At 37.0% G+C, this 12,218-nt stretch overlaps 2 protein-coding genes across 2 annotated transcripts; one reads left to right on the top strand and one right to left on the bottom strand.

Moving 5' to 3' along the window:
- The first annotated feature begins 476 nt into the window (after window positions 1-476).
- LOC109208412 lies at window positions 477-4,262 on the top strand. Its single transcript, XM_019371521.1, has 2 exons — window positions 477-729; window positions 3,339-4,262. Exons 1-2 carry the CDS (start codon window positions 522-524, stop codon window positions 3,995-3,997), a joined length of 867 nt encoding a protein of 288 aa, XP_019227066.1. The 5' UTR covers window positions 477-521; the 3' UTR covers window positions 3,998-4,262.
- A 1,197-nt stretch (window positions 4,263-5,459) lies between these two features.
- LOC109208411 (54S ribosomal protein L24, mitochondrial) lies at window positions 5,460-11,525 on the bottom strand. The gene is made up of 2 exons (XM_019371520.1): window positions 11,151-11,525; window positions 5,460-6,141 (listed from the first exon to the last, which is right to left on the bottom strand). Exons 1-2 carry the CDS (start codon window positions 11,348-11,350, stop codon window positions 5,706-5,708), a joined length of 636 nt encoding a protein of 211 aa, XP_019227065.1. The 5' UTR covers window positions 11,351-11,525; the 3' UTR covers window positions 5,460-5,705.
- Window positions 11,526-12,218: the final 693 nt, after the last annotated feature.

Genomic DNA, 12,218 nt, shown 5'->3' with positions numbered 1-12,218 from the left:
AAAAATGTTCAAAACAAGGTATTAGTAGTGCATAGAGCTAATGCTTGCATTATTTTTTCTAATACCTCCTACCAAACGACCCCATACTGCAAATGCGGAGCTAGAGTGCTGAGAGCGGGTTCGGCTGAACCCAGTAGCTTTAGTTCGAACCTTGTATTTGTCTTAAAAAGTCATGGAATATGCATAAATTACTAATTTAGAACCAATAACTTAAAACGATTAAAATCTCGAGCCCATAAGCTTGAAATCATGGCTCCGCCTTTGCCATATTGTACTAAGGAGGAGGAGAATGAATAATACGGTGTACAAGAGAGTAATAATGGATAAGGCTAGACAAATTGGAAAAATTATAAGATAAGGGGTAATATCAAATATCAATTTCTTGCCTATTTGGTGCAAAACGTGTAATAAGACAGAAAGATGAAGGTTAAAATAGGAAAACTAATGAAAATGCATCTGAATAAGAAAAGAACTCGTCCCTCGACGATCCTTCAATTCTTTTATCCCACGAACGAATAATAATGGCGACGAACGGCAGAGAAACCCGACGGCGCCGTATTGTGGAACGAGGGAATGACCGATTAGCCCTTATCACCGGCAGGATCCCAACTCTATCATCGGAAACGGAATCGGGATCGGGACCGGGATCGGAATCTCGGCATTCTCACACCGCCTCTTGCCCTCCATGGATTTCTCGCGATCACCTCCCTTCCAATCAATCGTCTCCCGGTACGCACGCTTATATTCACATCAATTGTTTTGCGAATTGTTTGCTTGGTTTCATTTTTTAGTTGATTTTGTAAATATTCGATTGTAAAGAGATAATTCAATTTAAATTACTTTTTTGTCTGTTTTGCTATCAAAAGTTTCTTACTAAGAAAAACATCTACATCTTCTTTACATTGCCTGCACAATATCTGTTTTTTGGCCAAGTTTCTTGGCATGTTAGGCGGATTTAGGGACAACGGAACACATATCAAAGCTTCTTCCTCTTTCTTGATGAGCTTTTACTATCCAAGTTAATACCAGAAGTACCATAATAATAGAAAGTGACAACATAGATGACCATAGTATTCGTGCTGAAATTCTAAATGACCTGCATTGGTGCTGTACAATGTTGGAAAATGCTTGTTTTGCTGTGGAGCACTGAGTTAGGCTCAATAAATCAGGGAATATTTCTATCAAGTCTTGAATAGATCCAGTGTAACCGAATAACACCACAGATGAGGCATAAAATGGGAACGAATTATTTGTAGTTAATTGGTGTATTGTGTCCAAAAAAAATAGTAATTAGGATTTTGTGAGTTTTTCAATTAGAACGCCTAATCCACCGGGGGTACCTACTACTTCCTCCCAGCACGAGTAGCGAGTAATTCTGCCGAGCTTAGGCATTTGCCTCCACTGATAGAATTTTTTGAGTTTATGGAAGCTTCTAGAAGATTACAATTGAAGGAAGAACTAGAAATCGATGCTCAGTAAAACTAGCAATGTTGGTGTGTGTGTGTGTGTGTATATATACATATATATATGTGGCACCTGGAAAATGGTCCGATAGATTCTTAGGTCAAGGTGGGTCTCAAGTTCGTATCATTGAAGTATAGTAACATGATAAACTTTTTTTTTTCTTTTTTGAGAAATGAAATCATTTTATTGCATATCCGGTGAAACGGTGTTAACATTACTTAGTTTATATCCAATTTATGTTGATAGTATGTAAATATTGAAACTATACTCCGGCCACGGATTGGATTGAAATGGGTCGGTGTCATTAAGAGACATCGCTTAAAGCGATGAAACTATTTTAAGCGAGGAGTTATCAATTTATGAGTGAATCGATGCGCTTTCAAAAAAATGACACGCAAAAAATTGTTGGTTCTTTAAATCTCAATTTTGAAGAGTTGGATTCATATCTGCATTTTTGTATGCAGGATAATGAAATTAGTTATTTTAGTTACAATTTGATTATTGTAGGACTAAATTCATTTGTGTTCGATATTTTCTATTTTCTGTAATTGGAGCATTTCATCTCAAAGAAGCTTACTTCTTGCATTTTTCTTCCTCCCATGGACGTCGCCACTATTTTGTAGTTTTCTCTGGACAATTCATAGCATTTCATCTCAAAGAAGCGCGCACCTTTACTTCTTGCTCTTTTTGCTTCCTCCCATGGACCTCGCCCTCTTTTTGTGCTTTTCTCTTTTGAAAAGCTGGTTTTTGTTGTATGCTCTTATCTATTGACATAAGAAGAATCCCAGTAATTACTCCAATATTCTACGAGATAGTGCTAAGACGAGGGCTTTACAAGAGGAAGGTAATATTTATAAACAAGAAATAGAATGTATGCTGTGGTTTACAGGTGCAGAATATTGCATGAATCATGTTATTATTGTTATATGCTTCATCCTTCCCAGATCACCTGATTTGCCAAGGCTCAATTTTTAAAATTTTGGTGCTTATTTACTTTTCTTTTTTTAGAAGTTTGGATAATGGATACCGAATACTCCCTCCATCCCAATTTATATTTCATACTTTCCTTTTTAGTCTATTCTAAAAAGAATGTCATACTTTCCTTATTTAGAAACAATTTAACTTTAAAATGCCTATTGTACCCTTAAGGAGATGATTGAAAGTCACACAAACAATTATGACTTGTTTTGGACCACAAGTTTTAAAAGTTTTCCTTTCTTAATTTTCGTGTCTAGTCAAACACCGCCACATAAATGGGATGTAGGGGGTAAGTAACAATATATAGATTCTTTCACAGCAAAAATACTAAAGATATGTGTAAAAAACTATGGTCTGAGATAAATAGGTTTTATAATTGAGAAGCTAAAGAAGACATTCAATTAGTTCTCGTGTTGCATCCCTATTTTTGTATTTTTACTGTATCAGCTTGATACTGTTTTTGATAAAATCTTCACCTTATAAAAAAAAAAAGCGAGCACTGATGGTGAGGTTTCCTGTTATAGTACCTTTAATGCTGGATATTTGAAGAACTATTGGAAATGCATCTATGGAAAATATCCTTGATTCACAACTAGACTTAGAAACAAGTATAAATATTTGGAGGTAATGAAAGTCAGTACCCAGACTTCTAAATTAGACAAATTATGGCATGGATAAAATTATGACAATTGGACCAGTCTCTTCTGTGATTTCTTGCCAATAACTTTTCGGTTTAAAATTCTGATTTTGTCCAATTGGAAGGAATGAGTATGTGAGCTTGGTGAGAGTTATGTTGTGATGCTGTGGGCTAGTGCTTGTGTTATTAGTATTTACTTTCTTTTTCGATAAAGGATAGTGCTCATTATACTTGTCACTCATTTATTGCTACTTCACAGTTTCTGTTAGTGGGAGTGAGGCTTCTGGACCATTTTTGCCCGATAATGACCGTGGAATTGAGCCTGGTGAGCATAATGAATCTGATGGCAAAAGCAGAACAACTCCATTCATGCGAAAATGTGAGTCGAACATTGAAACCTCAAGTGCACCTGCCTTGGATCTTGATGGCAAAGAGCAGTTATTTCCGGATTCATCTCCTGTGAATCCTCCATGCCTTTCTGCTTCTGAGGGTGGTCAATTTTTTAAACTGAAGAGCAACTATCACAATATTTTCGCCCCAAATAAAATTAGTTCTGCAATTGCAGCTTCTGAGAGTATTCGCCTCAACTTTTCTCTTGTGGCTGCCATTTTGGTTCTTGTGTCCTATAACAGCCACTTCTTCAACGTGGTCATATTCTTTAGACCTCTTCTGCTGCTGTTGTTGACCAACATATCGATTGTTATTGCACGCCTTCTCGTAGAAGAAGAAGCAGGGTCCCAAAGGAATCAAAAAGCGGCAAACAGTATCCCTACTGCTGGTATGGTTGATCAAATTGGGAAGGCTCTGGAGCTGGGATTGTTATTGCAAAACGTTATGAATGCACTGTTCATGGATTGTAGTATCTACTCAATAACAGTCGTATGTGGCCTTTCAATAATCCAAAAGCTTGGCTGGTAAAGTTTTTTTCCTGGCTGGAGGATCTAAGAGGTGTATCATCTTAACAAGTTTGTTTTGTCTGTTTTTACGTTTTGTTGCTAACTTATTTTGAGAAACATTTTGCTGCTTGTCATTCCTAATATTCGGCCTCCTACAGCCCTACCCCAAAAAAGACGGTGATAGAAGTTGTCTTCATATCCAATTTTGTAGCTTCACCAGACAGAAAAAATCGACTTATGTGGATGTTTCCGAGTTTAAAGTATTTTTGTGAGATTGTGCCACATTATAGCAAAAGACTTCCTGCATCCTTTTCTTATGGGTTCATAGGAGTTTTGTCAAAATGCAATCATCAAAATAGCAGGGGATTTGTCACAAATGCGGAGAATGTTTGTCCTTAACATTGAATTTTCAGACAACTTATCATTCACACGTAATTGAAGCCATTTACACCTTGACATTAATACTGAATAATTTTGGGATGTTTGCTACAAACACACCCGAAAAAAGGACACATCCCAAAAGGTGAATGCTTTCCTAGGCATGTGTCGTGTATACATTTATCACTTGAAAAATGCACATGTAGAAGTACAGATCCAAATAGCTGAATAATTTCTCAAGGAAGTGGAATGTCCTAACGGAAAAAAAGAAGTTACGAATCATACTAAACCTTAAGCAAGAATAAGAAGATATGGCTCATAGCCTCATATTGACAGCTTTCTTTCATAGACAAAATTGCATTTTAATACTGTGTTCCAAGTCAACGACATAAGTTGTCAGCTAATGTATCAACTACACCGTTTGCGTTGTTTTGATGTAAAGGCCTAGAGGTCTTGTCACCTACTGAACTTCATCTGAGAATGGATTTGAATCATCAACATGAAAAAAATCTTGGCCACATTATTGAATTCTCTATGTTGCCAGGGTTACACTTTGGAAAGTTTTGTAGTATGATAATAGACAAAATATGTAGGAGCTTTAACTTGTCTTTGTTTACCCCTTAGTTTTCATTTGGGAAAGCTTCCAGTTAAAAGGTGAAATTCCAGCCATTATTTCAAGATGATTTTTTTTTTAGTATGTTGCTCTTATTTTATTATTCTATATTTGGTTTTGCCTGACAATCTTTATCAACCATTTATGTAACACTGGCCTCCAAGTAAAGAAAAACTGGAAAGCAGCTGGGAAAATTATATAAGAAAATCAGATCATTCGGAAAGGCTCACATAAGGAAGAATGTAAAGCAATTCATTAAACAAATAATTGCATCATCTCGTCATCTAACTCAACTCATCTCTAAGTAACTTGATTCATAACGTAGGATATTGAAATTATAATTCTTCTCTGTCCCTCAAACGAATTATAAGTATCAATGAATATGATAAAGATTGGATATCCGAAGAAATCGGAAGAGCAACTCCTAGTAGAAATTTCTTTTAAGAGAATTTATTTTTTGCTACTTTCTATTGTACATGTTTGCACGTATATCTCTGAGTCAATCACACCACTTAACAAAAGTATTGAAATAGTTGTAGCATTTCTCGTTATTATATCAAGAATAGCACCTTTACTAGGCCTGCTATCAAGGTAGAGAAGTTTACACAAAGCCAGATGCAAGCAAAATTCATGTTACTCAAGCTAGCCAGGAATACAAAACATTCTAGGACCAAAAAAGAAGCCCTTCACTATCAGGAAGCAGCTCAGAAACCTACAACATTTTGTCGCCCGAATGCTTTCAAGCATTGGCAACCATCCCTTCATGGAAATCAGATTGTAGGTTCCCTTCTCCATCAGTTCCTTCAGAATCTGCTTTTAGCTCGGATTTGGGTGACCAACCATACATCTTTCTCCTGGCTTCCCTACGGGCTGCTCGTTCTTCCAACTTTACTTCCCTAAATTGCTCTTCAAGTTTTGCTTCATCTTCAGGTGTAAAGAATACTACCTCCATTTTTCCAAGCTCCTCATACAACTTCTCAATCTTAGCTTTCCAGAAGAGGCCTAATTCAGTGTCCATCTCGTGGTAAGGTGTCTTCAGTAGGTACTCATCAATACCACCTGCCTTGTCAATACATCGAAGGGCATGAGTTGTCACCTTCACACGAATATGTCGATCTAGGATATAGCTGAAAAGCCGTTTCTCTTGCACATTAGGCTTCCAATTCCTCCTCGACCTGTTCATAAGCAATCACAGTTGTATTTTTTAGAAAAGTAAACAATAGCAGTTTGTTATGATTCACCACATAAGATCGGAATCAAACTGCAGATAAAAATTGACTTATGTTTTCTATCTATGGGACCTAGAGAAGCTAGAAACAACAATGATCCAAAGGCAGCAGACACTACACATTTACCAGAGCATCTGCAAGCCAACTAAAATCTTTAGAACTATAGGTAATTATATTTGAATTTGATGATAACCAGGTTAAATTTCCCTAAAGAAATCGAACACTCGTTATCTCCCTTGCTAAACCAATTCTCCACAATATCCTTTTGTTCAGGAATTTTTTGTTTTTTTTGATAAAGCAGTCTAGGAAAAATATCATCAGAATATAAGAAGGAAAAACATTTGTACAGATAAAATACAGACACTGAATGCCAACAAAGCATTGCTATTAAGACAGAACCCAGAGCTAAATAAGCAACAATGACACTTCAATTCCAAGGGGTCAGCTATATGAATCTTCACTATCCATGCCGCTCCATTTAGACCTGTCTTAATCCAATATTCAATAATTTAGGTTGGAGGCTAGAGGTGTTCCTGTGGTTTACACTAGGTGATTAAGGACATGTATGATGGAGCTAAGACCCGGGCGAGGACAGTGTGAAGAGACTCGGAAGACTTTCCAATTGTGATGGGATCACATCACGAATCAGCCCTTAGCCCGTTTTTATTTTCCTTGACGATGGACGCGCTGACGCGTCACATTCCAGGAGAGATGGTGCATGTTATTTGCATATGACATTGTACTAATTGACGAGAAGCGAGGCGGTGTTAACACGAGGTGGGAGGTTTGGATACAGACCCTGGAATCTAAAGGTTTCAAGTTGAGCAGGACCAAGACAGAATACTTAGACTTAATTCATGAAGTGGATGTGGACGTGAGGCTTGATACACAAGCCATCCCGAAGAAAGAAAGTTTCAAGTACCTTAGTAATCCAAAGAAATGGAGAGATTGACGAGGATGTCACACGTCATATTGGAGCGAGATGAATGAAATGGAGGCTCGCATCCGATGTTCTATGTGATAAGAATGTGCCATCTAAACTTAAAGGTAGGCTCTATAGAGCGGTAGTTAGACGGGGCAGAGTACTCCCACGTCCAAAAGATGAAGGCAGCAGAAATGAGGATGTTGAGATAGATGTATGGTCATACTAGGACGGATAAGATTAGGAATGAAGATATTCGGGACAAGGTGGGTGTGGGTGTGGCCTCCTGTAGAGGACAAGATGCGGAAAGCGAGGCATAGATGGTTCTGAAGAGGGAAGACACAGATGCCCTAGTACGGAGGTGTGAAAGATTGGCCTTGGTGGGTCTGAGGAGAGGTAGAGGCAGGCCAAAGCAGTATTAGGAAGAGGTGATTAGGTAGGACATGACGGTGCTTCATCCTACCGAGGACATGACCCTTGATAGGGGGTGCGGAGGTCAAGAACTAGGGCAGAAGGTTAGTAAGTAGTCGTCCATTTTCCTTGTCCTTACTAGTAGTTTTAGTGTTTTCCTTGTACTTTCTTGTTCTTTAGATTTCTATTACTACCCGTTGTTTCTTTCAGTGTTGTCGAAGGCTCATATAAGGCGCGCTTAAACCTTGAAGTTCAGAAAAGCTCAGGGAGGGAGCTTCGCCTTGCTTAAGTTGCGGTTCACTGTAGGCAAGGCACTAAGGCGTGTACCTCATTACCCCTGAGTGATATCTTGAATCAAGCGGTACTAAACTATAAATATAATAGGAAAAGAATATATTAATCACTAAGGAAAACATCATAAATGAATCTGTTACTTCTTTCTTGCATTACATATATATTTTTTACTTTTTTTTAATTGATTGCGCCCTTTTTAACTAAAGCCTACACTTGAACTGCGCCTTGCGCATAAAGTCCCCATAGACCTAGAGCGCTCTTTAGAGCTTTTTGCCTTTGACGAGACGTTTTCTTGTTATCTTGCTGATGTTACTACATGTTGCTACTGCTTCGTTTTTCGCTTTTCCTTGAGCCGAGGGTCTACAACCTCTTTACATTCTCAAGGTAGGGGTAAGTCTGCGTACATACTACTCTCCCCATACCCCAATTATGGGATTTACACTGAATAAGTTGTTGCAGTTTTTGATAGTTGGTATTCATTCTAAGGCTATCGAAGACAAACAACTTTTTTTTTAAAAAAAAATTAGGAACAAAGGTATGCAAAGGCAGAGAAGAGAAGTAATTATATGACTGAAGCACCAATTTGCTCAAACAATTACTTTTTAGAGTTTTGGCTATGTCCAGGTATATACGAGAATTCCAAAAATTGGACAGATGGATACTAGGTTGGATTTTGTCAATTATCTAATGAACGGGGTAAAACGAACCGGGAGTAAAATTTCTCTTCCGGGAATGTGTTTCACCTGCAAAGGGTAAAAACAAGGTAGAAACTAAAATAAAGATCAACAACAACAACAATAGCATACCCAGTATAATCCCACAAGTGGGGTCTGGGGAGGGTAGTGTGTACGCAGACCTTACCCCTACTTGGCGAGGTAGAGACTGTTTCCAATAGATTCTCGGCTCAAGAAAAGGTGAAAATTGAAACTAAAATAAAGATCATTGCTAAAATTGGAAGGTGCATACGGTAGCTAGAACCATTTACATGCTGATTTGATCATGCAAATAGAATACTTCATTTGACAAGTAACCATAATCATTGAATCCTATGACATTCTAAACAAAACAGGGATGATATCATTTACGCAACTCAGAAAAGCTAATTGCAGTCTCTTGTTTTTAGTCTTCCAGAAATTGGGAAACTCGTTTCAAGAGGAACATCATTTTTATAAGCTTGAGAGAAGTTACCCCACAAATTGTGGTGATCTTTTGAAAATGGGGAATCAATACGTAGTTTCCAGATATATTCCCGAGTGCTGACGACAAATTAAACAAGGCACTGCTGCACTCCAATGAGGGTAGCCCTTTGAATACGATCAAATCATCTTTTCTCTCCAGGGAAACCTGTTCTTGCATACATAATAACCCAAAAACATATACTCCCTCAATTTCATTTATATAATGGACTTACGGTGTTTGATTAGGCACGAAAACTAAAAAAAAGGAAGATTTTTGACACATAAGTAAATATTATATTACACATATAAAAGTAACTCATCATGCCAAGTTATTCCTATAGGAGCATGACACTAAACACCAAGGACAAAATGGGGATGTTAAAATTAAACCATTTCCAAATAAAAGTGGCAAAATGGAATGTGTATTAGGAAGGAACCCTTCTTTTTGTTTTTGGAGGGGTATCTTTGTGCATTGCCGTTTACATTTATAATATCTTTACTTACCAATTCAAAAAATAAAATGAATCCTTTTGAATGAACGAAAAACGGATCAGCAGTGTCATATAATGAAGCAAAGGGAATGTCAAACTTCGTGAGAATCTCTCTCCTCTATCTCTAGTTCTCTGTAGCTCGCAAGATGTAATCAATCCACCAAATCTTAACCCAGATCTAGTGCAATTTATTCAGCAAGTTAAAATGATTCGCGATGGCAGGAGGAGGTTGAAACTTGTACTGCAAGAAGAAGAGTGGGAAGAGATGTTTGCAATTTCTCTATCCTTACCTTATCCATCCTTCCACTCCCTACAAAGTTTACTCATTTTTTGTAGAAAGCTTCACAGTTTTATCTAAACTAACGTTTGAAAATGAGAAAAAGCAAAATTGGAGAATAGAGCACAACAATCAAAGGAGTTAGCGTTATAAGCAACTGAATGCAAAATTATTGTTGCAAACTAGTGTAGGAAACCCCACCCCTCCCCACACCATTTTCTCCCAAAAAAGAATCTTTCCAAATGACATACTCTAACAGCAACTTCTTTTCCAAGTTTTTTTCTTTTGGGGCTTCGCTGGGAGAAAAAGGAGGGGGTTGTGTTATTTTCTTCCAATTTAAAAATGGACCTCTTAAGAGTATGTAGGCCAAAATTGGTGCTCATCACATTGCCTACAATTCTTGCTTGAACATAAAAATAAGAACAGAAACCTAAAGTAACATTTAGAGAGTACTATTTTAAGAAATTCTTATCTAGAGGTTTCACCTTCCCAAAACATGGAAGCACCATTCAGAATCATACTACTCTCAAAGAAAGAATACTTGACAGTAGTTCAACAAACCAAACTGAGAAGTGTCAAAGAGCAGGATAGAGTTCTTGAAATAGAAAGAGATAGTCTGCTGCTAGGTCTTGCCTAATTGCATTATTCTCAAACTTTGTTCACAAAATTCGTATGTACTCACCTCAAGAAACTGATGTCTAGAACATAAATTTTGGTGATACACCAAAATTCTGATTTGAGAATTATCCTCAGAAGCCAGAAAACCAGAAACAGGAGAAGGATGTTTTAACTGCTGACGTGTACTTCAACCAAAATTTCAAAGGAAACAGACAAATTTAATAAGAACTAATAGGATCCAGTATTTTCATGTTCACTGCTCTTTTCATTTACTGGAACAGTCAAAACGAAGGGGATTCTTGAATCAGGCAATACAAGCAAACTGAAAGCGCAAAATGCACTTCTCAGATAGCCAAATGCAGCTCAAAATGAATACCCTTCCAAATTGTTATTACACATTAACCAAAAATTACAAAATTCTCATATGCGTCAGTTTCGGGTTACAGAAGCGCAACAGGCTCGTGAAGAACAAGGCATAAAACCATTTCAGGAACATTAAATTGTATTTTTTTTCTTTGAAGTGTTTGACGTTATAAATCTAAAAGATGATTTTTCATATCGACACAGTAACACAGAAGACGCGTTATGGTAACTTTTAGCCAATTACGAATTTTTGCTCAGTGTATCTGCAAAAGAACTTCTCAACATCTCACAATTAGCCAATAAATTCGTGGTCATAAACCCCCCCCCCCCCCCACCGCCGAAAAGAAAAATTGCAATTAAATTGAGGATACTAATAAGAAGAAGAAGAAGGAATGACTCACGTATTTCCACCCTTTTCACTAACACGATTGCCAAACTGAATGTGGCGGCCAGCGAAGAGGCCACGCTGAGCCCGACCCATCACGACTTTACTCTTTGGCACGCATTTCTCGAGCTGTTGTTTAACTCCAGATGCCAAGTTCTGCTCTCCGCCTATATTCTTCACTAGCTTTTTCATTATTTCTCTTGATCTGAACGCCATTTTCTACCTTCCCCTTCACAGTTCGCTTTCGAGGTATAAATCGTTTATGATCTTCTCGCTAAATCCGAATGAAAGGGAGAATTTTTGATAGAATTGGAAATGGGGTTGTGCTTTAGGGTTTTAGAGTTGAGACCAGAAAACTCATACTAGTAGTTTAATCACAAGATTAAGGTTTGCATTTGGCCAACCTTTTAAAATTAGCTCATTTTGAATATTTTTATTTTTTTCAAAAAGTGGTTTAAAAAAATACTTTTGTTAAGAAGCAATTTATGTTTGACTAAATAATTTAAAAAATATTTTTAATCAGTAATTAGTATTTGGTCTGAGTATTTTTTTTAAAAGTGTTTTTCAAAAAAATTATCTCTTGAGAATAACCTACTTTTTTCTATTTCTCTCAAAAGCATTAAAAAAATCGTAAAATTAGCATAGACTAGTCAGTTTTCGGACTTATAATTGAAAAATAGCTAGCGTTTTTAAAATTATTAAAAAATAACCACTATTTTGCTGCAACACGGAAAGTTTCAGCATAATATACTGGAGATTGGCGCACCTGTGTATGAACTTCCAGCATATTATGCTGGAACTCCAGCACATGGAAAGTTCTAGCATAATATAATAGAGATTGGAGCACTTGTGTATGAACTTCCTGCATATAATGCTGGACCAATATATTATGCTGGACCAATATATTATGCTGGAATATTTTTCAAATTTTGAACAGTTTTCGTTTAGATTTATCTTTACATGAAAAATGGCCAAATTTCGATTACTTTTGAAACTGTGACTATTTTTCAATTACCACTTGTAAATCTGTCTATTTTTTAATTTCACCCTAAAAAATCACGTTTAGGAGAAGAATATTTATGTC

The sequence above is a fragment of the Nicotiana attenuata genome, unplaced genomic scaffold, assembly GCF_001879085.1.
Source record: "Nicotiana attenuata strain UT unplaced genomic scaffold, NIATTr2, whole genome shotgun sequence".
Classification (NCBI taxonomy): domain Eukaryota; kingdom Viridiplantae; phylum Streptophyta; class Magnoliopsida; order Solanales; family Solanaceae; genus Nicotiana; species Nicotiana attenuata.
The sequence above is the reverse complement of the archived record's forward strand: the minus strand, read 5'-3'. Positions and strand labels throughout refer to the sequence as shown.